This window comes from Stenella coeruleoalba (assembly GCF_951394435.1).
Source record: "Stenella coeruleoalba genome assembly, chromosome: 10".
NCBI lineage: Eukaryota > Metazoa > Chordata > Mammalia > Artiodactyla > Delphinidae > Stenella > Stenella coeruleoalba.
Window position 1 is genome coordinate 104,603,925 of NC_137156.1, and position 27,078 is coordinate 104,631,002.

Sequence of the window (27,078 nt, forward strand, 5' to 3'; positions counted from 1 at the left end):
TTGGCCGGATCAAGCCTGGACTTGCCCTCCAGAGCCAAGTCCTTCACGCTGCAGCTTCCAGAGCGTCCCCGGGGGCTGGCTTGGCCTTGGGCCCTTTGAGGCCGGAATTCCGAGCTGCAGCCCAGTCAGGTGGCTCTCATGAATGGAAAATGTGATCGGATCGCGTGTCCTTTCAGAGACACAGGCTGGAGAAAACCAGGACGGGAGGGAGCGCCTGGCGTGTTGGCACTGGGTTTGCTGAGTCATGCTGCAGGTGCAAGAGCAGCTCTGAAGGGGGCTGGAGGTGCTGGTGGAGCCAGATCTGGACCCAGATCTGTTGTCCCTGGATTCGCGACATTGGTGACAGGACCGCAGAAGGCAGGACGGAGCCCCCGAGAAAGTGTGCAGGACACGAGGCCTCAGGACAGTGCTCGCCGCTGACCCTGCGCGGGGCTCCCAGAGCGGGGTCCCCTCTCACTGCCAGGCTGCCCTAGGCCCTGACAGGGCGCGACCGGCGAGGCGCTGGCCCCGAGGCCCTCGGTCGTGGCCGCCCTCGAGGGCTCCTTTGGAAAGTGCCTCAGATTCACCCGGAATCCATCAGACACAGACATGCATGATTTAATCCACCAGATACTGCGCAAACCTTCCTGTGAAGATCAGCGGGAAAAATCTGTCCCATGCCTGTTCTTCCTTCCGTCTCCAGCTATAGTTTTTGCCTTCTTGTACGGAAAAGCAAGTGTCTAAGTCATAAGCCACTGATACCTCTCAGTTTGCGTTCCCGTTTCTGAGCTGGTCAGAGTCGGCACTGGGTCGCTCTGCGGCCCCTGCTCTGCCCAGTCTGCTCTGACTGTGTGCTGGGGTGTGTCCTGTGCTGCCCGCCCGCGGTCCCTGCCGTCTGCTCCTTTTAGACAGGGCGCAGAGCGGGCGAGTTGGCAGTCAGTCCCTGGTCTCGGCGGGTTGGACGGCTGCGTAGAGCCTGTGTGGTTCCGTCCCTCCAGGGAGGGTCCGGGCCTTCCCCTCAGTCCCTGTGTCCCTGCCTTCTGTCCTTACACCCGGTCCAGCCCCGGGGCCTCACGTGTTTGAGGAGTAAGTGCACCGTCTTTATCTGGATGTGATGCTGTTTCCTCACTAGAGCATATCTCGAACCCGGCTGTGCATGGGGCTCCCCAAGGAGCTTGTTTCTCCTGGACAAATGGTCACGGTAGCAGCATGCTTTGCGGGCTAGCGGTGGAGATTAGTCGCGGCAGCTAAGGCTCCTGTGGTGCGCGACCTGTGCACGGGTGTCTCCAGAGACACTCGTCGAATCACCTCGATGGTCCCACCTATGAGGCAGCAGCACCGAGAATGTGACTCTGCCTGGGGTTCCCGGCAAAGCCACCCGCAGTCACTTGTGAAGGAGCCAGGACAGGCCCCGCCCTGCCGAGGCACCCCTCCCGTGAACGTGAACCGTCAGTGTGTGTGCACCGTGGGCGCCCCAGTTCCCGGCATGAAGATTCCTGTTTGCATAACCTCTTCAGCCCTGGCCGGTATCACTGCCTGAAACCCGGGGCTTCCGGCCTGCTGGGCCAGAGTTACAGACTCTGCTGTTTTGGTTTGAGTCGCTCTCCCAGGGCCCTGTTCCTGAGTTGCGTGCTCTTGTTCGTCTTATAATGTTGAGTGCTTCCTTCCTTAGTCCCTCTGGCGCTGGCTCTTGGTACATGTGACACAGGGTTCTGCTTTTATGTCCTTCTCAACGGGACTGTTCTCTGTCCAGCAACTGCTCCGGGATACAGGTCCTCCTTTCTTGCTGTCTTCCTGGGCCCTGGACTGCTCCAGGCAGGGTTTGCAGAGGTCCCCTGGAGCTGGGCACCTTTGCTCTCTGACCATCTGGGCTTCGGGCTACCAAAACGAAAGATGTCGTTCTAATCTCCAAAAGTCCTCTCTGGTCAAAGGACTGTGGCTGCTGCCTGCTTTGTCCTCTGATCCCCGGCACCAGCCTCTGACGAGCGAGTGGTGACGACCTTGAATCCGTGCAGAGCCCCCTCCACCACAGGGGCCACGGGAAGTGCTGGGAGCCCGCTCGCGGGCACAGGGCGGCCGGCTGCAGGGACGCGGGCCCGGGCGCAGGAGTTCCGCTTCCGCTCCCTGGGTGGGATGGGAACCGACTGAGGTTGTCGGGAGGGTCCAGCTGGGCAGAGAAGGAGGTGAGGCCGGAGGGGCCAGAGGATCTGAGAGCTGAGCCTGGCAGTAAAACCTGGCAGGAGCTGACAAGATTGAGGGCGTTTCGTGTGTGTGTAACCGAAAGGGGCTGGAGGGTCAGGGATGTGAGCTGGGCAGGAGCCTTGGAGAAAGCCGTGGAGGGTGAGGATGGATCCCGGGGCTTCAGGAAGGACGCAGTCTCCGTGGCTGATGGGGAGGAACTGTGGGGCAAGCAGCGGGAGAGGACGGGCACTGGCCCACGTGGATGATGAGAATGGAATGACAGCTCTCAGGGACGAGGGACCCCAGAGCACGTCAAACCCGGGAGAGGAGGTGGTCCAGCAAATGCTGGGCATCCGGGAACTCGGCCCTCAAATCAAGTAATCAGGACCCCGAATGCGAGTACAGGAGGACGAGCGCGAAGGACGGCAGGAAGAGAGCCACGTGGGGGCCCGGAAGAGGTGGCCCCGCCCCCCACGGAGGCGACACGTGGGGGCCCGGAAGGGGGCCTGGGGTCTGTGGGTGGAGCGCGGAGGCACGAGCGGGCAGCCTGCATCCCTCGGTCGTTAGGCACAGGCAGGCTCCGGGCTGCGGGGCTGTTTCCCCAGACAGCGCTTCCGAAGCAGGCCTGCCCCTCGCAGGGTCGGACCCAGCGTGACCTGGGAACCTTTTGCCTCTCGCAGGGGTGAGGTGATCAACGGGGGATTTGGCCTTGTGCTGGACGGGACCCAGGAGGCTGAGCAGAAGGCCAAGATGATGCTCAGCTGGGACGTCTCCAACGGAGTGAGTGACCCCCTGGCCCCTCCCCGTCAGTGGCCCTGCCCCCCTCCCAGAAAACAGTCCGGAGCCCCCGCTGCTCCTGTGTCTCCCCTCCAGCCACCGCCAGGGTTTCCCTCCTCTTCAGATGGGCTCTTTCCCGCCCAGCCTGTGTCCGCAGGGGGCCTGGGCGGTGTCGCTCGCGTGCCTGCTTGTGCGTGCGCGTGTGGTGCGGGGCTCCAGCCGTCTCTATGGCCACGCGGGCCTGAAGGGGGAAGCAGCACGAATGCGAGGTCAGGGGGTGATGGGGGGTGTTTGCAGATGGGAGTGGAATGGGGAGGGGCTTGGGAGCCCTGCGCTAGGGTTAGACTTGGGTGGCCCAGGAGAGTGGAGGGGCGGAGCCCCAGCAGAGGGGGCTGGTCCTCGTCCGGAAGGCGGTGCGGCAGTGAGGGAATGGCTGGGGGAGGTGGGGAGTGGCAGGAAGGCAGCCAGAGGTGGGGGGAGGGACGAGGCCACCGTCCAGGGGGCCCTGAGGACGCTGGGCCTGGCCTGGGGCCCCTGCCCGGGGTGGGTGGGGGGGGAGTTCGGGCAGAAGGATGGTGAGTGTCACGTCGTCACAGGCGGGTGGGTCAGTTTTCTGGCCAAGGGAGGAGGAGGTGTGACCTGGGAACGCCTGGTGGGAACCCACTGACCCGCCGACGACGTGGCACCGACACTGCACGCCCTCTCCCCGCCCCGCCGGCAGGTGGCCCGCCGCTGCTGGTCCGGGAACCCGAAGGCCTACGAGATCATCTGCCGGACGATGCAGGAGGACAGGGGCTTGGTGGTGACGCTGCCCCATGAGGTGGCGGATGAGCGTGTGCTCCAGCGGGCCCTGCGGCTGTGAGCGGGACCGAGAGCCCTGTGGTCCCCTCACCACCTCGGCCCCGCCCTCGCCTCACAGCCTGCCGGCTCCCTCCGCTACTCCCCGTGCTCTCCTGGGTCAGGAGCTGTGCTCACGCCCTCTTGGGGCTCACCACCCGGAGGGAGTGTCACTGCGCCCCCAGCTTACAGCTGAGGCCAGGGGGCGGGGACCTCTGCTGTCCCCACGCGGCTCCCTGGGGACCGGGAAGGCAGTGGGGGTCTTCTTCAGGGCTGGGTGCTCAGGCCTGGCGCCGAGTGGGCTCGGGGGGCTGGTGCCGTGAAAAGTGGCCGAGTGGGGCACTGACCAGTCCTTGGGGCCGCCTGCTGTCCCTCCTCCCGCCAAGGGCCAGGTGCTCCTTTGGCCAGGCTCTCGCCCATCGCCCCGCCTTCCCCCGACCGACCGACCGACTGGTGTGGGACCGCCAGGTGACCAGGCAGAGACGGCCTGGCCCGGGCCGGCGGTCCACGCCCGAGACCTGCGACCTCGCTGCACAGAGAGGCCAGGTCCTCATTCTCCTTGGTTCCCACGACAGGCTCCAATTGAGAAAGAGATTGGGGGCCGGTCTCCAAGGAGCCGCAGAAAACTTGACACCCGCCCCCCACGTCTAGCCGGGGGGCCGAGTCCTCCCCACGGGCCATTCCACCTTCGCCTGAGCTAACAAAACCCCACTGTTGTCTGGGCAGCAACGTGCACGTAAAAAGTAGCCGATTTTCCAGCCGCCCTTGTAATTAGGAGTGACCGTTGGCCTGGTTCCGGCCCATGAGGCGACGTGGAAGTCTGCTGGGTGGGTCTTCCGGGAAAGCTGTAATAAAAACAGACAGGTGCGGCTGCATCGCTCTTCGCTTTTGCCCCTTCTTCCTGCCAGAACCTCAGGTGTGATGCCTGGGAGCACCGCAGCCCTGCTGTGAAGTGACCATGAGGCTCACCGCGGCACCTGGAGGCACGTGGAAAGGCCGAGGCGCCTGGGCTCCCGGCAGGCCCGGATGGCCTCCCCTTCTCCTTGGTCCTCACCTGCTAAAGCCATCCTGGGAGGGCTTCTCTTCCACACGGCGAGCACGGGGTCCAAATGGTCGTATCGCCGCCAACAAGTCTCCACGGAGGGCACCCTGCTGCGTGTATCTGTGCGGACATTCCCTGTTCCTAGGGAGAGACAAAGAGGATATGTCCAGTTTGAAGACCAGGCCCTCCCGTCATCCTTTCCCATCCAGCACCCTCGCTTATTCAGGACAGCCAGGCTCGGCCAGCCTCAGGGCAGGGTCTCAGGAGGCTTCGGGCCACGTGTGAGGGCTGCACACCCGCCCTAGGCGCCCTACCGAGGCCGCCAGTGAGCAGTCTCCTCCCCTGCCTCAGCTGCCCGCAGGGAGAAGGGAAGCTGACACCCAGAGCGGAGCCGCCGCCGGGCCCGGCGGGAGTCAGGGCAGTGGCCACAGCCTGGGTCACCAGCCACTGCAGCCGCTGACGTTTCAGCGCACCCGGAAAGTTCAGGGCGAAGAGCAGGGTGAGACTCTCTGTGTTCTGGGAAAACAGGCAGCACAGGCCCTCAGAGGGTCAGGTGTTTTCTGGAGAAATTGTTTATGAACCTGGATTCTCACCTCTTCCCACAATTAGAAAAGCACTAAAATCATTAACTTAGGTATTTACTCCTTCCCACCAGCAGCAACCTTCTGCCAGCCTTCTTGAAGAAAGGAGAGGTGTGTAGTCCGCTCAGAAATGTTTTCATCAAAACAGTGAAGGTAGAAAACAGTCGGCCCTGATGGGCGTGAGTTCGGCTGCCTTCGAAACTGGGGCTTGTGAAAGTCTCCGGGCCCCTCCCGGGGCCCCCTCTGCTCCTTGGGAACGTGGACCCCCCCCCCCCCACCCCGGGAACAGAGGCTGGACTTGACCTGCACTCGCGTTCTATTTGGCCTGCCCTCTGTAAAAATTTTTTGACATTGTCACCGATTTTTAGAAATTGGGAAATTTCACTTAAAAAATCCAGATTTTGAGTTACTTAAAGAAGTCAAGAGATTAGGTGACGCCACGCGCTCGCCACCGCTGTGACGGCAATTAGCCGGAGGCCCCTTGGGTCGAGGCTTGTTTCACCCAAGTTACCGCAGCCCTGCAGCCTCTGCTGTCCTCCAGCGGCGAGGCCACGTGTGTTTGTTGTTTATTCTTGGACAGGAGCTGCTGATTTCTTACCCCTGCCTGTTCCCCACGTTTGTGTCACCTGCATGGCCTCTGTTGGGATTTGAATCTGTCTGTATTAGGGCTCTCTAGAGAACCAGCAGGAGGTATACCCGTACGTATATCCGTATGTGCTATAGATAGATGTCCATGTATAGAGGTAGATGCCGTCTATGTCGCGTGCGCCGGAGGCCCAGGGAAGCCGGGGGCGCAGTTCAGCCCCAGCACCAGGGCCAGGGAGCCCGGGGCGCCGATGGTGTGAGTCCCCACCCAAGGCGGGAGATGAGAGGAGGGGTCCCAGCTCAAGAGGGAGGCAGAAAAAGGCAAGCTGCGTCTCCTCCCACCTTCTGTTTTGCATGACGCCTATCACTTTCTCTGGGGAGCCCCCCCCATTCAAATCCTAATCTCATCTGCAAACACCCTCGTGGACACACCCAGAAGCAAGGTGTAAAACGGCCCAGTCCACACGACGTGTAAAATTTACCGTCACGGCGATCTTTGATGGAGAAATTAACTCTGTGGTACGATGATTTACAATGAGAAATATGTGTTTGGTCTTCAGCCCTGTTTCTGGCCCAGAGCTCCTAAAACCCGTGGAATTTCCTAAGTGATGAGAGAGATGAGGTATTTTGCTATTCGTAACAAGCCCCTTTCTGCCACACCTGAATTTATGTTTCCGAATTTGGGGCCTCACCTGAGATGGGGCTGGTCACCCGGGGACCCAACCTTGTGATTGGAGAGTTGAACTTTCAGTTTCCCACCCGCGACCTCCAGGGAGGGGAGAGGGGCTGGAGGTTGAATCAATCACTGATGGCCCATGATTTCATCCATTTCGCCTGTGTAAGGAAGGCTCCAGAAAAAAACAAAAGGAAGGGGATGCGGAGAGCTTCTGGGCTGGTGAAGCCCTGCAGATCCGGGGTGAGTGGCACACTGCAGAGGGAGCCCGAGTCCTTCCCCAGGCCTGGCCCTGCGCACCTCTTCCATCGGGCTGTTCTTGAGTTATGTCATTTCATGATAAGCCAGTGATTTAAGTAAAATGTTTCTCCGAGTTCTCTGAGCTGCTCTAGCAAGTTAATTGAACCCGAGGAGGGGGTCATGGGAACCCTCCATATGTAGCCGGTGGGTCAGAAGCACAGGTGCCAACCTGACTTGCAATGGGCATCTGACGGCACTCTGGCAGGCCTGAGCACTTGAGCTGCGGGATCTCCTGGTAGATGGTGTCAGATGTGTCAACTGCCTGGTGGTGTTGGGGAAAAAAGCACATTGGAACGCCCGGCCCAGCCCAGCCCCACTCCTGCCACAGCTCCGGAAGGACTGCATGCTACCATTGGCCGTTCAGAGTCCACAGTGAGGCCTTTCAGCCTATCAGGTGCTGGGAGAGCAGCAGCTAGGCTGGTGGGGTTTCCCCCCAAATGCAAATATGACAAGTGCGCGTGTGTCCTCCGCTTCTCCTCCCCCGGCTGCCCCAAGCCCTCTCTACACCCACCTGCTCGGAGGGCAGGGCCTGGGTTACTGAGGGTGAACGCGCAGTGTCTGCGGTGCTCCTAATGCCCGGAATCGCTCTAGAATGTGCCTTTCTGTCTGTGCCTGAGACATCACCGAACCACCACCGGCAGTCAAGCCCAGGGAATGAGCTGCCCCTCTGCTCCTGCCTGCTTGTTGCAGGGTGGTTGGGAGGGCAAGGAGAGTCCTTGGCAAACGTTTAACAGGGCTCATTTCACCCATTTAAAAATGTTTTTAAAAATACTGTCAGCCTGGGCTTCCCTGGTGGCACAGTGGTTGAGAGTCCGCCTGCCGATGCAGGAGACGCGGGTTCGTGCCCCGGTCCGGGGGGATCCCACATGCCGCGGAGCGGCTGGGCCCGTGAGCCATGGCCGCTGAGCCTGCGCGTCCGGAGCCTGTGCTCTGCAGCGGGAGGGGCCGCAACGGTGAGAGGCCCGCCTACCGCAAAAAGAAAAAAAGAAAAAATTGTCAGTCATTCTTGAAAGGTGAAAAATCAAGCAGTGAAAACATGCATATTGCCACCAAAGGTTTTTCATGAAAACATTTTTTCTTTATTGTGGTAAAAAACATATAGAGTTTACCATCTTAAGCATGTTTAAGTGTACAGCCAGTGGTCTTAAGCACATTCACGTTGTTGTGCAACCATCAACACCCATCGTCTCCAGAACTTTTTCATCTTCTCAAACTGCATCTGTGCCTTCATTACACAGACCTGCCCACACTGGCCCTTCCGCCTCCCCAGCCCCTGGCACCGACCACCCCACTTTCTGTCTCTAGGAATCTTTCTGTCTTTAGGGACTCAGGTGAGTGGAATCATGTACTGCAGTGTTTGTTCTTTCATGACTGACGCTGACGTACTTCACTTCGCATAATGTTCTCAGTGTTCACCCATGTTGTCCCATGTGTCAACATTTCCTTCTTTTTTTTTAAGACTGAATAATACTCTGTTGAGTCCATAAATCACATTTTTATTTATCCATGCAGCCATCAGTGGGCAGTGAGGATGCCGCCGCCTGTGGTGAGTAGTGCTGCTGTGAACATGGGTGTGCAAATATCTGTCCCGGTCTCCGCTTTCAATTCTTTTGGGTTCATACCCAGAGGCGGGGTTGCTGGGTCATATTGAAACCACACAACTGAGATGGGATTCGAACCCAGCCAAAACCCAGATTGGGACTCAGAGCCTCGGGCTGGGACTCAAACCCATGGTCTTTTAAGTAAGATGGTACACCTGGTCTCAGGACTTGGTGACGCTCAGGTTCTTTATGTCTCAGTGCAGAAGGAATTCAGTGAGAGCCAAAGTGATAGGTAAGAAGTGGATTTATTTAGAGAGCTACACATTCCATAGACAGAATGCAGACTGTCTCAAAAGGTGAGAGCGGCCCTGGGAGAAACACTCCACAGACAGACGGTGGGCCAGCTCGGAAGGCGAGAGGCCCGGAAATATTGGGTGGTTAGTTTCTATGGGCTGGGTAATTTCATAGGCTAATGAGTGGGAAAATTATTCCAACTACCTTGGAGCAGGGGGAGGGATTTCCAGGAATTCGACCCCTGCCTGCTTCTTGGCCTTTTATGGTCAGCCTCGGAATTGTCCTGGCCCCTGTGGGTGTGTCATTTAACTGATGCATTTACAGTGAGCATGTAATGAGGCTCAACGTCCACTGGAAGTTAGATCTTCTGTCATCTTGGACCTAATGGGTTCTCACCAGTTTTTGTCGTATCCACAAGCTTTTAAAGGTTGTGCCCTGCGCTCTTCCCTCCTGTTTCAAGATGGTAATTCTATGTTTAGGTTTTTGAGGAACTGCTACACTGTTTTCCACAGTGGGGAAAACATATTTAATTATAAAAATTAAAGACACTCACGATCTAAAACAAAATGAAGACGTGTCAAAGGCAGTGAAGTGTAGAGTGAAAGAGCCCTTTCCCACCTCGGTTCAGAGCAGTCAGGGTGCTAGCAGTGTCTGTGTCTTTCCAGAAACTTCCCCAGGATATGCAGGCACGTGAACATGCCTACAGTTTCCCCCCTAAATAAATGGGGTCCTCCCCAACAAGGTTCTGCATGGACTTCTAACAATATACGTTTCATGGAGACATACAGAACATAAAAGTCACCATTTTAAAGTATAAGCGTTGGTGGTTTTTGTAGCCTCACGGTGTTGTGTACTCATCACCACTAATTCCAGTACGTTCCATCACCCCGAAGAGAATCCCTTAGCTCTTAGCAGTTAGTCCTAATTTCCCGCCCTCCATCCCCTGGCAACCACTAATCTACCTTCTGCCTCTACGGACTTACCTATTCTGGACATTTCACATGAACGGTATCGCACAATATGTGATCTGTTGGGTCTGGCTTTTTTCCCTTAGCATGTTTTCAACGTTCATCCATATTTTAGCGTGTATCAGTACTTCATTCCTTTTTATGGCTAAATAATATTCCTTTCTATGGAAAGGCCGTATTTTGTTCACCCCTTTGTCTGTTGATGGACACTTGACTGTTTCCATTTTTTTTTTTAATGTAGCATTATGCTACTGTGAACATTCACATACAAGTTTTTGTGTGGATGGGTTTTCATTTCTCTTGGATATATGCCTAGGAGCGGAATTGCTGGGTCATAAGGAAATTCTATCCTTGGCTTTTTGAGGAGTTGCCGAGCTTTCTTCCACAGTGGCTTCACCATTTTACATTCCCACCAGAAATATATGAGGGTTCCGATTTTTCCACACCCTCACCAACACTTGTTATTGTCCATTTAAAAAATTATAGCCATCCTAGTAAGTGTGAGTGGTATCTCACTGTGGTTCTGAATTGCATTTCCCTGATGAGTAATGTATGATACTGAGTTTTGTTTCATGGGCATATTGGCTAATTTTTTTTCTTCTTTGGAAAAATGTCTATTAAGATCCCTTGTGTATTTTTAAATTGCATTGTCTGTTTGTGATTAAGTTACAAGTTGTAAAAAGTACATTCTGGATAGTAGATCCCCATCGGATCTATGATCTGAAAATTTTCTCCCATTTTGTGGGTTGTCTTTTCACTTTCTTGTTTGTGTTCTTTGACTCAAAAGAGTATTTAATTTTGTTGAAGCCCAACTGGTTTCTTTTCATTGGTTGTGCTTTCAGTTTCACAGGTAAGAAACCACCGCGTGATCCAAGGTCACAGATGTAGTAGTTTTATAGTTATAGCTCTTACATTAGGCTTCGGATCCATTTTGAGTTCGTTTTTGTGTCTGGTACGAGGCAGAGGTCCAAACCCATTCTGGTGTATGTGGATAACCAGTTGTCCCAGGACCATTTATTGAAAAGATTGTTTCCTTCATTGAATGGTCTTGGAGCAATTTATTTTTGGCACAAATTCTTACATATAAATGTTTCCTGTTCTTTTCAATATTATTGATGTACCTTATTTTATTTATTTATTGGCCGTGTGGAGAGACCTAAGTTCCCCAACCGGCATTGCAAGCGCGGAGTCCTAACCTCTGGACCACCAGGGAACTCCTGAAGTACCTTATTTCTTCTTTTTTAAAAATAAATTTATATATGGCTGCGTTGGGTCTTCGTTGCTGCACGCGGGCTTTTCTCTAATTGCGGCGAGCGGGGGCTATGTTGTGGTGCGCGGGCTTCTCATTGCCGTGGCTTCTCATTGGGGAGCACCGGCTCTAGGTGTGTGGCCTCCAGTAGTTGCGACATGCGGGCTTAGTTGCGGCAGGTGCGATCTTCCTGGACCAGGGATCGAATCCGTGACCCCCGCGTTGGCAGGCGGATTCTTAACCACTGCGCCAGGGAAGTCCCCCGAAGTACCGTATTTCTGAAGAACTTTTAATAATACAGCATTCCTCAATTTAACACACATTTACTGAGCGTCTCCACTGCTAGCATCTGGGCACACAGCTGTGAATGACTCGACAGGGTCACCGTCCTCACGGAGGCTTCACTGGAACAGGGACGAACGGAACAACTGCAGTTGAGACTTGTCTGAGGGGCGGGGGGAGGGCACTCGGAGCGAGCCCCCCAGGCTGGAACCCGCTCGTCCTGCGGAAGGAGGGGGAGCGGGGCGGGGGTCCGGTGTGGGGAGCAAGGGCAAAGCGGGGCCGCTCGGGGAGGGGGCGCAGCCGGACCTGCGCTTTGTTAGATCACGGGCGCGGCCGGCGGAGGACCGACCGGGGGCGGGGGCACGGCAGCCGCGGGGTCATCGTCCCGGAACGCGCGGGTGAGGCGCGGTCGGTCCGGGCGGGGACGAGATGCGAGGCAGCGCTCACTGAGGCGGCATGACCGCTCGGAGCTACAAGCCGCCGGACCGTTCCCGACCCACGGTTCCGCCGGTTCCGCCGCGCGACCCGGCCGGGGGCGTAACCCCAGCCGCTAGCGACCCACGCTGCACCGCCCACCGCGCGGAGCCCTGACGTCACGCGGCCTGGCAGGCCCCGCGCCCCGCCCGCCGCTCCGCGCACGCGCCTCGGGCCGGCTCCGGCGCGCGCCGGGTCATACTCCGCGCCGGGCTTTGGCGCCGACTCGCGTGCGTAGCGCACGGCGTCGCGCTCCTCGTGCGTGCGTGCGGGGTGGCGTTTCCGGCGAGGCGGTGGCTGGACGCGCAGCGGCCCAAGATGGACGCGCCGGCGCTGCTCGCCGCTGCGGCCCCGGCCCCACGCGGACCCCAGCTCAGCGGCGGCCCCGGCCGGAGCCGCAGAACCCCGGGCTCAGCGCACCGCCGGCTGCTGCTGCTGCGGGACCCAGAGGACGGCGCGCAGGGGCCGCGGCGCGGGGAGGCCCGGCCGGCGGGCCCCGGCGGCGGCGACTCCTTCGTGGTGCTGCTGGAAGTGGCGCGCGGCGCGGCCGAAGCCCCGGGGCGGCGGGAGACCGAGCCCCAGCCCGGCGCCGCCGCGAGCCCGGCCGGCCGCCCTGCGCAGGTCCCCGGCGCCGCGCCTCTCGTGGGCCCCCGGGCCGCCGGCGGCCAGGACCTGCTGGTGCACCTGGAGCGTGGCGTCCTCGCGCTGGCCGCGCCGTCCCGGCGTCCGCCGCCCGGCCAGGAGGCCGCCAACCCGGCAGGGGCCCGCCGCGCGTCCGCCGGCCCCGGCTACCGCTGCCCCGAGCCGCAGTGCGCGCTCGCCTTCGCCAAGAAGCACCAGCTCCAGGTGCACCTGCTGACGCACGGCGGCGGCCAGGGCCGGCGGCCCTTCAAGTGCCCGCTGGACGGCTGCGGCTGGGCCTTCACCACGTCGTACAAGCTCAAGCGGCACTTGCAGTCGCACGACAAGCTGCGGCCTTTCGGCTGCCCGGTGGGCGGCTGCGGCAAGAAGTTCACCACCGTGTACAACCTCAGGGCGCACATGAAGGGCCACGAGCAGGAGAACCTGTTTAAGTGCGAGGTCTGCGCCGAGCGCTTCCCCACGCACGCCAAGCTCAGCTCGCACCAGCGCAGCCACTTCGAGCCCGAGCGGCCCTACAAGTGCGACTTCCCCGGTGAGCGGCGCCGGCGGGGCCTGGAGACGGGAGTTTGAGGCAGGTCTCGTCACTTAGAAAAGCTCCGTCCGGCGTGTAGGCGCGTGCCCCGGGCTGCAGGGACGCAGGGCCACGCGGCCCAGGCGAGGCCTTAAGGCGCCGAGGGGATGATCGCGGAGGTGCGGTGCATCCACTATTGTGACGTTGAAAGCGTTGTTTCCTTCGGGCTTCACAGTTGCGTAAAGTTCTGAAAGTCGTCCTTATCTTCAGACGGAGAGACTCTGGGCAGGTGGATGCTGTGGGCGGAGGGGTCTTTCTCTGCTGTGAGTGCCCTGAGCTCTCTACCGGGATAGGCAGCTCTAGCTGCTCTCGGGGGGAATGTGTGTCTGCACGAGAGAAGGTTCCCGCCTGGGAAGGAGGGGCTGCGGTGCGGGGGCCACGCTGCAGAGCCAAGGCTGGGAATGGGGGCGGTGGGGCGGGCTGGGGGCAGGGTGCCCGAGGGCCTCCCAGGTGCCCTTCCTTAAAAGAGAAGCGCGAGTGTGTGCCCGGCGACCCTGTTGATGCGTCATGGACGCGGAGTGCGCTCCTTAAAATGTATGTTATGAAGTGCACTCACGTGTGGGCTTTTGAAAGGGCGGAAGAAAATTCACGTGCTACCAGGTTCCCGTGTTTTCTTCCCACGTGCCCTGGCCTGTCCTGTGCACCCCGTCTCCGTGGAGAGCATGGCTGTAGGCCGCTGATTCCGAACGCTTGGTCCTGCACTCGGAATCTGGCGGCGGTCTGCGGACCGCTCTCTAGTAAAAAGCTCAGGGACATCCTTCTGAGCGTAGTACCAGGAGGACCGGGGTCCAGCCTGCTTCTGGGCACGGGGTCACCCTGGGGGTTTTGAGGTGAATGGTACGCGGGGTGTTGGTTTGAGGTGGGCGGGAGCAGGAGAGGGACCAGGGAAGCTGCGTGAATGTTCCGGACCGGAGGGTCCTGAGGGGTGACCCAGGTAGACGCAGTGGGGCGCTGAGGAGGCTCCAGTGGGAAGGATTGCGAGCTGGGCTGGGAGGCTTGACTGTCGGGTGGGGGAGGGTGCTTCTTGCTGAGCCTGTTCAGACCTCCCTGCCGGAGTGTGGGAAGGCACCTAGGCCCGGAGTAAGGCATGGCTGGGGCTGCTGGGCACAGACAGGTTGACGCCCGAGAGGAGGCTTGGAAGGCATTCGGGAAGATCAGCGTTTCCCGGTTACGTGTCGCTGTGAAAAGTGGGGTTCCCTGGGCTGTCCTGCAGAGTGCTGTGCGCCCCTGGCAGCACCATAAAGGCTCTGAGGAGCGCTGCAGCGCAGACTCCTGGTCAGCGTCTCGTAGCCTCGTGTTTTCTGCCCTGTTTGAGCACTGAACCTTTCTGTCAAAGGAGAGCTAGTGATGTGCAAAGTCTGGTGGCTCAGCCGGGGTCGACGATGCAGGTGGTGGAAAAAGGCCATGTGAGCAAAGATGACCCCAGTGACCCTTGACAGAGCAGGGAACCCCCAGGAAATGGACCAAAGGGAGAGAGAAGCACGCTGCCAGAGGCCGGGCTGCCAGCCTCCAAGGACGTCCAGGGGATGTTTACGAGGGTGGGGGATGCGGCCTCACTCTCACAGGTGAAAAAGTCCCAGGTGTTACTGCAGTCGTTTGCAGCCCTTCCAAGCTCAGCCCGACCAGGCGGAATCTTGTTCCTTAGTCTCTGATTTCTCTCGTTGGGTTTCTGGTCTCACATGGGTGACCTGGGCAGTTGAGTCCCCACCGTGTCCACAGGGTCTGAGCTACAGAACTGGGGGCACAGCTGTGCTGGAGGACTTTCTCTTGATCTGGTGCTGTGTCTCCCGGTCACATGGGGACAGGTGGCCTGTGTGCACCGTGGGCTGCTGCTTTCGCTGCGAAGGTTTTCACTGTCTGGAGATGCTCCTCAGTCGTCGTCCTCTGCATCTGCCCCCGTGCACGCAGCGCCCTGGGGTGGCGACTGGTTGAGCTGAGTTGTGTGATTCTCGTCACGCCGGTGAGCAGGGTTTGTGTTTTCTCTGTTCAGGCTGTGAGAAGACGTTCATCACGGTGAGCGCTCTGTTCTCCCATAACCGGGCCCACTTCAGGGAACAGGAACTCTTTTCTTGCTCCTTCCCTGGATGCAGCAAACAGTATGACAAAGCCTGTCGTCTGAAGATCCACCTGAGAAGCCACACAGGTGAGAATCCGGGGGCGCCTGGACCCCCTCTGCCGCCGGCGCAGCTCACGTTTGTAATCACGTGGTGTGATTCTCTTTTCCTTTCTAAGGCGAAAGACCTTTCATCTGTGACTCTGACAGCTGTGGCTGGACCTTCACCAGCATGTCTAAGCTCCTGAGGCACAAAAGGTAATCTTTATGTTTTGGTTGAACTGTCAGTTTTGAAAACAGGTGAGTTGTTTGTTAGTAGTAGAAGCCTATGGGTGGAATAATCTTTGGATTTCTTTAAGTTATAAAAAACAAACCAACGTGGATAACTTGGAAAATTCAGAAACCTTGTAAGAAGAAAACCACACAGGGTCTGATCCCCCAGAGTCAGTGTTTTCTGTGTGTACTTGTTTTTGAGTTTAACTGGTATACTTAATATGCAATTTGATATTTAAAAAAAAATTAAGGTTATAGAGTAAGGCTTCGTCGTGTCTTTACAAACTTCCCGCGGCAGTGATGACGCCTTGGAGGACTGGGCCTCTGTGCAGGTGACACTCGGCGCCTGGCCTGTGTCCCTTGTTCGGCCTCTCAGCAGCTGTGACACTGAAGCTCTTGTTCTCCTGTTTTTGTTTCGTTTTGTTTTATACATTTATTTATTTTTATTTATCTTTGGCTGCGTTGGGTCTTCATTGCTGCGTGCAGGCTTTCTCTAGTTGCGGCGAGCAGGGGCTTCTCATTGTGGTGCGTGGCCTTCTCTTTGTGGTGGCTTCTCTTGTTGCCGAGCACGGGCTCTAGGTGCGCAGGCTTCAGTAGTTGCAGCCCGTGGGCTCAGAAGTTGTGGCTCGCGGGCTCTAGAGCACAGGCTCAGTAGTTGTGGTGCATGGGCTTAGTTGCTCCACAGCATGTGGGATCCTCCCAGACCGGGGATCGAACCCATGTCCCCTGCATCGGCAGGCAGATTCTTAGCCGCTGCGCCACCAGGGAAGCCCCTTGTTCTCCTGTTCTGCATTGGGAGCCAGGAAGGTTGGGTGGTTCGTCTGTACTTGCCCAGCTGGGATCTGAGGTGTCTACTTAGAAAAAGGCTGTGTGTGTGTGAGGTGGTGTCCCTTGCGGTGTGGACAGCCTGTGTAGGAGCGGGGTTGCTGAGCGGCGGAAGCGGCTTCATCAGGGTCTCTGGGAGGCTGCTCATCCTGAACGGAATGCTCTGCTTGTGAGTGGTCACTGCCTGTTGCTCTCTGTCCCGCAGGAAGCACGATGAGGACCGCCGCTTCCCCTGCCCCGTCGAGGGCTGCGGGAAGTCGTTCACCAGGGCCGAGCACCTCAAGGGCCACAGCGTCACCCACCTGGGCACCAAGCCCTTCGCGTGTCCTGTGGAAGGTAGGTGTGAGCTGGCCCCACGGCCGCCTGGACGCTATGCGTGGAAGTTGCTTCGAGGTGCGTCGTGTCAACTGCGCCGTGAGGTGGGCTCGGCTGGTTTTAGCCGGTGGCCGGGTCTTGGGAGCAGTGTGTCGGAAAGAGCAGATTCAGAGTGAGGCCGCGGGACTGGGCCCTGCGGGGGCGCTCTGCTGAGTCCCCTCTGGGTTTGACGGTTGTGAGGACCCACTGACGGAACGTGTGAAGAAAGCCCATTTCGGCACATGGCGCGTGTCTCGGACTCCGTAGCCGTGGCTCCTCACGCTGGGACTGGACAGCAGTGAAGCCGGGCTGGCGTTTTAGAGGCGCGATTCCGGGACGGAGGGCCGGGTCCCTCGGGCTGTGAAGTTGAACGCTGGCTCCGCCCTCCCTGAATCAGTGACCTCAGGCAAGGCTCTCTGGGCTTCAGTTTCCTCACCTGGAGAAGGGGATACCAAAGACCCACTTCCAGCTGAGCAGTTTCTGGAACGTAGCCCAGGTGGTCTAATCAGACACAGGCCCGCCTCTCCCCAGGGCTCCGGTTGGGGCCACAGGTACGCGGCTAACGTGCAGGGTGCTTGGCGCACAGAGGAGGTCACCCAGAGGGTTCTTGGGGTGGGGGAGGCAGAAGGGCCGGTGTGGGCAGCAGGCTGAGGGCTCTAGGCGGGGTGATGGGGCCACAGTGGAGGTTTAGGCTGAGTCTGGGGTCCTGGGCAGATGGGCCGGTGCCTGGGCAGGCGCTGGGAAGGGAGGGACGGCGTAGACGGCAGAGGCGGGAGTTAGAATGCATGGTGCCTGGCGAGGGTTCAGGAGTGGGTGCTGTGGAGGGGCTGGCGGCTGGGTCAGCGTCTCAGTTGAGACGGGGACACGGGGCACAGGCAGGAGGTGGGTGCGGACGCGCTGCGTTCCAGGTGCCCGCGGGCTTTGCTGACAGATGCTCGGGAGGCGGCGCAGGTGCTGCTGGGGCCTGAGAAGCGGGCTGGGGGCGGGACAGGTGCCGCGAAGGCGCCTGCGTGCGGCTCCCAGCCCTGCCTCTTCTCTGCTTCTGTCCAGTGGGGCTGGTGGGGGCCCAGCTGGTCAGGGAGTTTAATTAAGGGCTGAGAGGACATCAGTAACCTGCCGCTGCCGGCAGGTCGAGCCCTGGGAACTGCCCTGCGTGCGGGTGGGCAAGCAGAGGGCGCGCCGGGAGGGGCCTGAGGAGGACGCGAGGGGCCAGGTGGGCACTGGGCCAAGAGAACACCAAGTTTGGGAAAGGAGGCAAGTGGGCCGGTGCGAGGAGGAGCTGAGGGGCCGCGGGCGGCTGGAGAGACCTGGGGGGGGGGGCCTAACCCCTGCGGCGATGGCGGCGGCGGGTGGGCGGGGCGAGGCTTCCCTCCTTCTCGAGGGGATTGAGGCAAAGAGGAAGGGGCAGGGCTGGCGACGGAGGAGGCAGGATTTTCCTTTTGGTAAGTGCGTCCTTGAGAGCTCTGCGCAGGTCTGACATAGAGGGTGACCGGCAGCGCTTGGTCAAGGGGGCGGCGGTGAAGGCGGGCTGGCGGAGGCATCCCAGAATCCTTTGTCACACTTGCTGAGAGCTGACAGTTCTTGAGTCTGGGTGATTTCACCATTTTCTCTGGTTTTGTAGGCGTTTGGAACATTCTTAATAAGTTAAGAAGCCGCCACTCCCCGCCGTTCCCGTAGTAGTAGCAGGAGGAGGAGAGGATGGGGAGTGCAGCACAGCAGCGAGTGTGGACGGGGGCGGCCTGAGGGCGGCGTGTGCCTGGTGGGGCTTCTCTGGGCCTCCAGCCTGCCGTGGAGCCCACGGAATGTGGGTGCGAGCTGGGCAGACTCCTGAGGAGCTGGGGTTTGGAGGGAAGTCTGTCTTTGACAAGTTGCTTCTGCCCTTCCCCTTGCGGGGTGGTAACGTGGTAGAAATGTGTGGGGCTGTGTGTGAATATCCTTAATTTGTAAAGCAGTAACGCAAGTTTCAATAGATTATGTTGTAATTAGGAAAACGTAGTCGTTGACACACATGATAAAATGGTCATACTTCTGATCATCAAAGGAAATACAAATTAAAATGATACCTGCGTTGTTCCCTGTTGAATTCGCAAGTATCTCTACAGGTAGAAACTCTGCTGGCGGCAGCATGGTGACGTCCCTGTGGTGGTCGACCCCGCCCTCGGGAAGTCTCTGTGAGGGTCCCAGCTGGGAGGGGGTGTGGAGCACACGTGGCGACAGGGCCCCCGGGGGCAAAACCAGAGATGTCTCTTCTCTGTTGTCTTTCCCAAGTGCCCTGTCCTGAGCCTGACCTGAGCCTGACCTGGCAAACGGGTGTGAAGTTTTGTTTGAAAATGAAATCAGTTCAGAACTGCTCTCAGGGGTAGCAGAGCCCTTACTGCCGTGGCCGTTTCCTCTCTGCGTAGCCTCTTTTCCTGCAGTAGCCCTCCTCCGGCCCCCAGCGACCCCGTCGCCTTCCCTGACATGCTGTAGCATGATAGCGCAGTGGCGTCCTTCCTGGGCGTCCTGAGTACCGTGGAGGCCCCGCTTTACAGAGGGGGTCGAGACGGCCGTACACGGGTGGCCTGGCAGCCCCTCGGCCGCACCTCCTTGCTGTGGTGGCCACGCCGCCCGGCACCTCAGACGTGACCTGTCTCCTGAGACCTTCCCTCCTCTGCTCCCGGCACGCTGGGCGGCCTGACCCCGGGCTTTAGTCCGCCTGTGTTAGGACAGCCGGCTGCTTATGTGTCCCTACCAGGTGACGAGCTTGTGGCCGTCAGGAACCCCTCTTCCCTCCTGTGACCCCGCCGTGCCGAGCTCCAGCAGTGGGACGTCGGGGCGTGAAGGAGGGCGGCTGTATCTCTGGGTCTGCCTGTTTCCCTCTGCCCCGGTTGTGTGTCTGCTCTGCGGACTTGGGCAGGGCCAACTCCGGGCTCCCCTCCTGCCTCGATTCCCGGCCATCTGCTCGGCCCGTCTGGGCAACAGCTTCTCAGGGGCGTAATGAGAGGAAGTGGCGGGTCTCTGGGGTGGTCTCCAGCCCCAGATGTCATGGGGTCGCAGGTTTTCTTCCAGTAGCAGCTTAATGGAGGCGGTCAGCCTGCTTCTGCAGGTCACGCGTCCTGTCTGCGGCCGATGCGGGACTTCAGGCTTCCTCGTGATGCTGCCTGAGGGCGCTTGCGGGGGGCAGAGCGGGGACGCGGACCCTCAGGCTAACACGTGTCCCTCTCTCTGCCCAGGGTGCTGTGCCAGGTTCTCCGCGCGGAGCAGCCTCTACATTCACTCCAAGAAGCACCTGCAGGACGTGGCCGCTACGAAGAGCAGGTGCCCGGTGTCCAGCTGCCACAGGCTCTTTGCTTCCAAGCACAGCGTGAAGGCCCACGTGATCAGGCAGCACCACCGGCACCCAGGTCGGCCCCGCTCACGGCCCTGAGGGCGCCCAGAGTCCACGGGACGCGTGGCAGGGACCGCAGCTGCCACGCCGCGTGGCCCTGTGGCCTCTCTTCTGCCGCTTCCCGCCTCTGACCCTCTCGCCCGCCCTCGTCTCTGAGGGGCTTCCATGGGGTTGGCCCTCGTAGCCTGGCTTCTGAGTCTCTCCCTGTGACCTCGTCCTGTATTCCAAGCCTGCCTCCCATTGCGTCCGACTCCTTCAGCTCCTCCTGTCCACCCCAGTGCCTGGGAGAGTCCTTGGAGACAGGACAGAGCTGTTCCTGGACGTTCTGGGGGCAGAGCGCGAACCACGACGAGCCCAGGGGGGCGACTCTGGGCACACGGACCTGGCCGTCCTGCTACCTGGGGGCCTGGGACTGAGAATCCTGCCCCGTGCGCTGGCCCCTGGGCGGGCCTGAGGGTCTGGGTGGCCCGGCGGCTGCCTCTCCCTAGAGCCGTCCCAGCACCGTGCTCTGCGGCCCGGCAGGCCTGCTGCTCCTGGCAGGGCCTGGAGGGTGAAGTCCTAGCTGTAGTTACCTGAGCAGCTGCTGCCAGGCCCCGCTCGGTGCCACCTTTGTGCCAGGCCTGCCCAGCCTCAGGCATAGCCGCTTCCCCGCTGTGATCCTGGGAGGGGCACCACTATGTGAAGCACGTGTTGGGTAGGTGACGGGGGCGGGTGGTCCCAGGCCCTGCATTTATGCTGTGACATGGGCTCGTGTCAGGTAGGTGATCGGGGGTGTGTGTCCCAGGCCTGGCGTTTACGGTGTGGCACGGTCTCGTGTCGGGTAGGTGACTGGGGTGCATCCCAAGCCCCACATTTATGATCTGACGTGGTCTTGCGTGGGGTAGGTGACGGGGGGTGGCCCAGGCCGGGCATTTATGATGTGACGTGGTCTCGTGTCGGGTGTGTGACGGGGTCCCAGGCTCGCCTCCTGATAACTAGGAGCTTGGGAGCATCTGTTTATTGTGGGCGGCTGCGCGGGTCCCCCTCACGTTGGTCCCAGCTGGGGCTCGCGTCGGCAGGGAAGTGCTGGGGTGAGGTCGTGGTGTGGCCTAGTGCTGGACGCTCTGTGCAAACATTTGTTTAATGATTTTTGGATGTTGACCCTTGCACGTTGGCAGGTCTCCAGTAAACATTTGTGGAATCAGCAAAATGCTAACAGGAAATTGATGAGCACACTGGTACCTGTTTGCCTAGATTATTATTGATTTTCTCATAGGGAGCTGAATCATCAAGGTTATCAAGGAAACTTTTGAAAAAGAGACATGTTTCCAGTTTTAATTACTTCAGAGGGTTACTGCCCTTTCAGAATGTTTCCTTGGTACTAGGTGACTATTGAAGCAATGGTAGATTGATCCAGTTCTTAAACTTTGAAGCAGCATGACAGCTGCAGGTGATAGGTTCTGAATTTGCTTGTCGTTTATTTACTCTTGGGGGGATGGCGGCTAGAGTAGGTTTCTTTCATAGGTTCACAGTGGAAGCATCATAGGCACCTTGACGTGGGTCCACAGCCGGACAGCGTGAGCTTGGGATTAGCTCAGGGTTGGGAGGCAGGGATGGTGCCAGGCCTGGGGGCGCCTTTCCCTCTGGCCGGGCCTGGGTGTCGGAAGCCGCAGGAGAGGGGCGGCCAGGGCCTCGTCTGGCAGCTGTGCCCCGGTTCTTTGTGCTTCCGTTTCCTGGTTGCTTGGGCCTGGTGAGCCCTAGGGCTTGGGTGATCGGGTGTTCTTGTGTATGAACCCTCAACTTGAACGTTCATTGAAGCTTCTTTACAGTGCGTTAGTGTTCAGTATCCTCCCAAGGGTAATCTGATTACTTAAAATCTTAATTGAATAACAAATAATCAAGTATTGGGAGAGCGCTGCGGCAGCAATGAAGTGAACGAGGGCGGCTTGTTGAGGGCCAGGCCCTGTGTCTGCCGCTGAGGGGCACAGACGCTGGGACCCGCGGCAGTGGGGGCGGTGGAGCCTGGAAAGGAGCAGCTCCATCCAGGAGGCCACGGCCGGGCCTGCAGAGTGCGGTGTCTGACATGCGCTCTCCGCAGCTCCCTGGGGCGCCCTGCTCCAGCCCAGAGGCAGGCGGGCCGGCAGCCCAGATCTTCCCCACTGTCCATCCCTGCCCTTGCGCCCTCTCGTTCTGGAGAAGCTGCTTGTCGCGAAGCGGGCAGAGAGCTGGATGGGACGTGGACCCACACAGCTGATGCCAGAAGTGTCAGGGAGCCAGGGTTCAGCGTGGCCCGAGGCCTGCAGGTGTCTGCTCCGCGAGGGTGCTTGGTCTCCTAGGGTGGCTGCTCGTGGTGGAGTGAGCTCAGGGTGTGAAGCCAGGAGGACTTGGGTTTGAGTCTTGCCTCTTCCGTCACTGGGCGGTGTGACTTTGGGGAGCGTCGTTGACCCAGGTCACGCCCGTCGTCTGGGGAGATGCCTGTGGGCTCGAGGCTCCGGGCAGCGTGGACAGGGCGCCGGGCGTGTCCCCCACAGTGCCTCGCTGCAGAGCGTGGCCGCCTGCAGGGCCAGGCACCGGCGGCAGGAAGAACCATCCTTGTCCCCTCGGTGGCCGCCTGCTCACGTCTTGAGCACATACAGAGCTCCCTGGTCTCTGAGGGCCTGAGGTCACCAGAGTGTTCCTTCCTTTTCAGACCTCTTCCCTCCGCTGGGAGCTCCAAGCGCTCTCGCGCCCAGCAGTGACCTCAGCAGCCCCGGCCAGAGTGAGTTCAGCAGCGTGGACCTGGCGGTCCTCTTCTCCGACACGCCTGGCGACAGCGGTGGTGCCCCCAGGACCTCCGACGAGGCGCTCCGCACTGGGATCCTGACTGTCGACGTGACTTCTGTGAGCGCCTCTCTTGGGGGGGGCCTCCCTGCCAGTCAGGCTGCCTCAGGGCCCATGGGCCCCCTGGTCTTGGTGGCCCACAGTGACGTCCCACTGGGCCCGGACAGGCCCCTCGTCCTCGGGACGGCAGCCACGGTTCTCCAGCAGGGCAGCCTCGCTGCAGGTGACGTGCAGGCCGTGGACCCAGGGGCGCTGGGCTGTCTGGTGGCTCTGCCCATGAAGAGCTTGAGTCGGGACCCCCAGGCTTTGACCTCTGCGAGCGGCCCCCAGGGAGACAGCAGTGCCCCGGAGCTGCCGGTTCCCATCAAAGTGGAACCAGACTCGGCCCCCGACCCCGACGCCGTCAGACAGCAGGCGTGGAGCGGAGGGGCGCCGCAGCCTGTGGAGTCCAGCCCTGCAGAGGAGCTCGGACCTCGGAAAGACGCGGGACTTGGTGCGGGGACCGGCGGCTTCTACTTGGTATGAAGCGCTCTGTTCGGTCACGTCTCACACCCGTCGTGCGGTGTTCTGGATCAATCTGCGTGCAGACGTTTCTTAGGGGTTTGCGGAAGGATGGAGCTCCCGCCTGCAAGTCTGGAAGTCTGAGCTCCAGTCTCGAGTCTGGAACGGACTGGTTTTTATGACCTTGAGCAAATCACTTAACGTGTCTGAGCCTTAAATTCTCGCTTATTTCTAAAATGAGGGGCTTTGGCTACATGATTTCTAAGGTCTTTCTGAGTTCTGTGATTTGGTGATAACGTGTCTTTTCTTGAAAAAAGCTGAGGTATTTCATAACGTTGAAACGTTCTGCATTTGAGCTTATCACGTAATAGCAGATCCTCAGATGGAGTCGTGGCCAAGAGGAATTGTGACATCAAATGTTTCTTAAGGCTTAACGGAAACTAAAACCATGCACAAATTTGTAATTTGAATTAACAACAGCAACAAAAGGGGGTGGTCTGGGAGCCTTTGTCTCTGGAGGGTTATAAGAGCACTTCTCCAATTGCGAGACTTGGCAGTTAATATATTTTAACTATATTTATGTCAGTTATACATTTAATATAATTTAAAGTAACTTAATCAGAGATTCTTAAGAGAACGTCTTACCTCAGCCTCAGGTGGGAGTGATCGAGTAGGTTTTTCTTTGTGGTGCAGGTTAAATGTGATGGCGATGTTTATATTCAGAAAGTTAAATCTTATCTTACCGTGATATAAAGAAAAGTTACTCCTTTGAATCGGCGTTCTCTGTGACGGATGCGGCAGTGGCCGAGGGCCGGCGGAGCACGAGACTGACCCTGACCCTGACCCTGTCCGTTCTCTCACTAGCTGTGTGACGTGGGCCAGCCTGGCGTCTGTGAGCCCAGAAGGCGCGTGGCGAAGGGGCCGCAGGTACGCCCGAGCCTCTCTCTGTGGGGATGGGGGTTCCACCGTGTCCTCGCAGTGCGTCCGCAGGGCTACGGCGCTCCCAGTCCCGTGTGCGTACGTCAGGTCCCTCGGAAGACGCCCCGGTTCAGTGATGCACTTACCGCTCTGCTTTGCCGGGTGGGACCCCGAGTGGAGCAGCTGCCCTGAGCAGCCTCCGTGGGGCACACGGCCCGGGCCCCCGGGGTGGCCCAGCGGGCGTGGTGTGCCACGTCCTGCAACCCGGGGAGGGGCCGCAGTCAGTGAGTCCTGGTCACTGAGGACACACGGGTTCCGTGTGTCAGACAGCAGAGTGGCCTGCAGTTCACTTTCTGTGTAAAATATTTTAGTATGTTTTAGACTTTGAAGGAGTAAACTTTACTTCTCTGGATAATAAAATCACGTATATGGTTCCAACTCAAAGTCCGTGCAGCTGTCGCTGTCACTGGATGTGGTATTTGATTCTCTGAGCCTTTGCTGGGGTCTGTTCAGGAAGCAGACCCCGCGCTCAGTAGGTCCCCCGCTCCCCTCCCTCTACTGTTTGGGTCCCGTGACTGATACGCTTTTCTTTGGTCTCAGGAAGGCGGGGGCTCAGCAAGAACTGATTCCCGAGCCATTCAACTAGCCAAGGAAAAAAAGCAGAGAGGAGCTGGGAGCCACACAGGTGAGGCTGTGTGCGGGGAGGGGGCCGGGCGCGTCTCGTGGAGCCCCCCAGGGGGCGTGTGGCGCTGTGGATCCCCAGTGCAGGCACGCTTCTGATTTTAAAGTGTCGGCATCTTGTTTGAATTTAAAGAAAAAACACTAGACAGGACCTGCTAGTTGGTGACCTCCTCCGTCCATCCTGAAAATGGGGTAGTGGGCACAGTGCTTAAGGGAAACTGAGTCAGTCCTTTCGTGAAGGTGACGCTGAATTCTTCAAATAACGTTATTTTGTAGATTGTATAAAAAACATTTATCTAAAATATATTTTAAAACATCGAAAGGTATGTAGGATTAGCAGTATACTAGTTTACATCTTCTTTTTCTTAACGTGACAGTGTCTTATTTCATGTAATGGTAGCGCCCTCCTCTCTGGGGCGGTAAATAGTGCCCCCTGGTGAGCGTGGGCCCTGTCGGCATTCGTGCCGAGGAGGGCCCGCCCTGCGGTTCCCGAAGGGAAGGCCGGGGCGGGGAGGAGGGTTATTGTGGGGGGGGCTTCAGAGATGGCGGTGGCAGGTGGTGGTGGCGTCCATGAGGGCACAGTTGGTGAGGGATCGGGGCCTCAGCTCCGTGGAAGTGGAGCTGCTCTGGGGCGGCATCCGTAGAGACAGTTTTGTTTTCATTGTTTTTGTAATATTTCAGCGTTATCTTTTTAAAAACAAGGACACTTAAGAACGTTCCAGGCACTGTCATCACCTCTTTAGGAGTTAGCAGCACGTGTTTGCTTAAAGTCAGCATCTAGCCAGCGTTCCCATTTTCAGTCGTTTCAGGTGCCACGAATGCTTTTATGCCTGTTTATTCTAATCACCCAAGTAAGGCCCGTATTTCCTGTTGGTTGTTGCAGGTCTGGGGTCTCTTTCACACTCGTAGCCCCGCCCGTGTGTGTGTGTGCGTGTGCGTGTGTGTGCGTACGTGTGTGCGCTGGAGGCTGGGCAGTTTGCCCCGTCAGGTTGGCGGGTCTGACGCTTCAGGGTAACAGGTCACTGTCTCCGTGTTTCCTGTAAACCAGGCGCTCCGGCTGGAGGCTTTGCTCTGACTCGACTTAGAGTCTGTGGGGCCCTGACGGCCAGCCCAGCCGCGGACGCCCCGGGTCTGGACTGCTCATCATCAGGCTGTAGGAGGACGCTGATGTCTTTCCCATTTCAAGCTAGAACACTTCTGCTCATACAGGAAAGTCAGCAGAAATGTCTACACTTTTCTCTTAATCAGTTTTCAAAATAACGAGCTAGCTGGTTTCTTTGCATCCTCCAGGGGTGGTCAGGGTACTTTATACGCTCATTGACTATCGACTTTCCAGGGAAATAGAAATCTGGAACCCGTCCAGTGTGCAGCCTGCACACGTGACGGCAGGGGAAGAGCTTCTTCTTGGGGTGTGCAGGCTCACCTTCGCTCACCTTTGCCCCGCGTGACCTGGAAAGCCCTCTCGTGTCCCGTAACAGCCAGGAGGTGGGGGAAGATAAATAGAGACCCGCAGCCCCTTTCCAGAACCCTCGGGGCCAGCTGTGTGTTTCCCTGACCCTTTACTTTGGGGGCATTTTAGACTTGCAGAAACACGCTTCCATGTGTGTTGTCCCCAGTTGTGGTGCCCTTCACCCACCCTCCCTCGTGTGGACGTGGTCCGAGATCATGTGTGTCCGCAAAGCTGGGGAAGGACCAGGGCCACGGGCCACTGATGGGCTCGGGCCTCACGTGCACGTGGCGGTCCCCTAGGGCCCTCTTCTACCCAGGGTCCTGGGTCAGCCCCTCGGCCTCTTCCTCTGTGTCTGCCCCTCGACCTTCCAGATGCTCCTGTCGAGATGCTGGCCCTTCAGTCCAGGGCGTCGCTCCCTTCGGGTCTGTCTGGTGCTTTCTCTTGATTGGACCAAGGCTGTGTGTTTTGGGGGGCCCAAAGTGAGGTGCCCTTGTCCCTGCATCTTGTCGGGGTCCATGCAGTAAACTTATTGGGGCAAAGCTGACATTGGCCCCTTGGTTAAGGTGGGGTCCGCTGTGTCCTCCATGGTGAAGTCCCTGCTTTTCCCTTTGTAGGGATAAATGTCTGTTTTGAGGTGGCTACTTTGGGCTGGAGTGCAGACCTGCAGGATTACTGCACTCTCACACCTCCAGCAAGTGTGAGGGTCCCTGTGACTCTCTGGGTTCATGAATTCTCTAGAAGGGCTCAGAACCCATGGTTATGCATTATCGCAGCAAAGGGACACACAGTACAGCTGGCTGCAGGCAGAGGACACTCCCAGCGAAGCTGCCAGCCCCCCTGTCCCTGGCGCTGTGGTCAGTGCTGACGGCCCCACCCCCTCC

The 27,078-nt window shown here is 58.7% G+C and overlaps 2 protein-coding genes across 6 annotated transcripts in view; both read left to right on the forward strand.

Annotated features, from left to right (window-relative positions):
• UROC1 (urocanate hydratase 1) overlaps window positions 1-5,029 on the forward strand; it is a 31,913-nt gene extending 26,884 nt beyond the window's left edge. The window contains exons 19-20 of the mRNA XM_079934853.1: window positions 2,841-2,940; window positions 3,659-5,029. Coding sequence (XP_079790979.1) covers window positions 2,841-2,940; window positions 3,659-3,799 — 241 coding nt within the window. The 3' untranslated portion in view covers window positions 3,800-5,029. The remainder of the gene's footprint in view (window positions 1-2,840; window positions 2,941-3,658) is intronic.
• A 6,905-nt stretch (window positions 5,030-11,934) lies between these two features.
• Window positions 11,935-27,078, forward strand: part of ZXDC (ZXD family zinc finger C) — a 28,421-nt gene continuing 13,277 nt past the window's right edge. For 4 of the 5 annotated variants that reach the window (XM_079935275.1, XM_079935276.1, XM_079935274.1 and 1 more), the window contains exons 1-8: window positions 11,935-12,937; window positions 14,967-15,119; window positions 15,209-15,287; window positions 16,333-16,463; window positions 19,694-19,864; window positions 22,517-23,166; window positions 24,013-24,075; window positions 24,667-24,751. In XM_079935275.1, the coding sequence (XP_079791401.1) occupies window positions 12,082-12,937; window positions 14,967-15,119; window positions 15,209-15,287; window positions 16,333-16,463; window positions 19,694-19,864; window positions 22,517-23,166; window positions 24,013-24,075; window positions 24,667-24,751 (2,188 nt within the window). In that variant the 5' untranslated portion in view covers window positions 11,935-12,081. The remainder of the gene's footprint in view (window positions 12,938-14,966; window positions 15,120-15,208; window positions 15,288-16,332; window positions 16,464-19,693; window positions 19,865-22,516; window positions 23,167-24,012; window positions 24,076-24,666; window positions 24,752-27,078) is intronic. The other variant, XM_079935277.1, reaches the window with a different exon arrangement.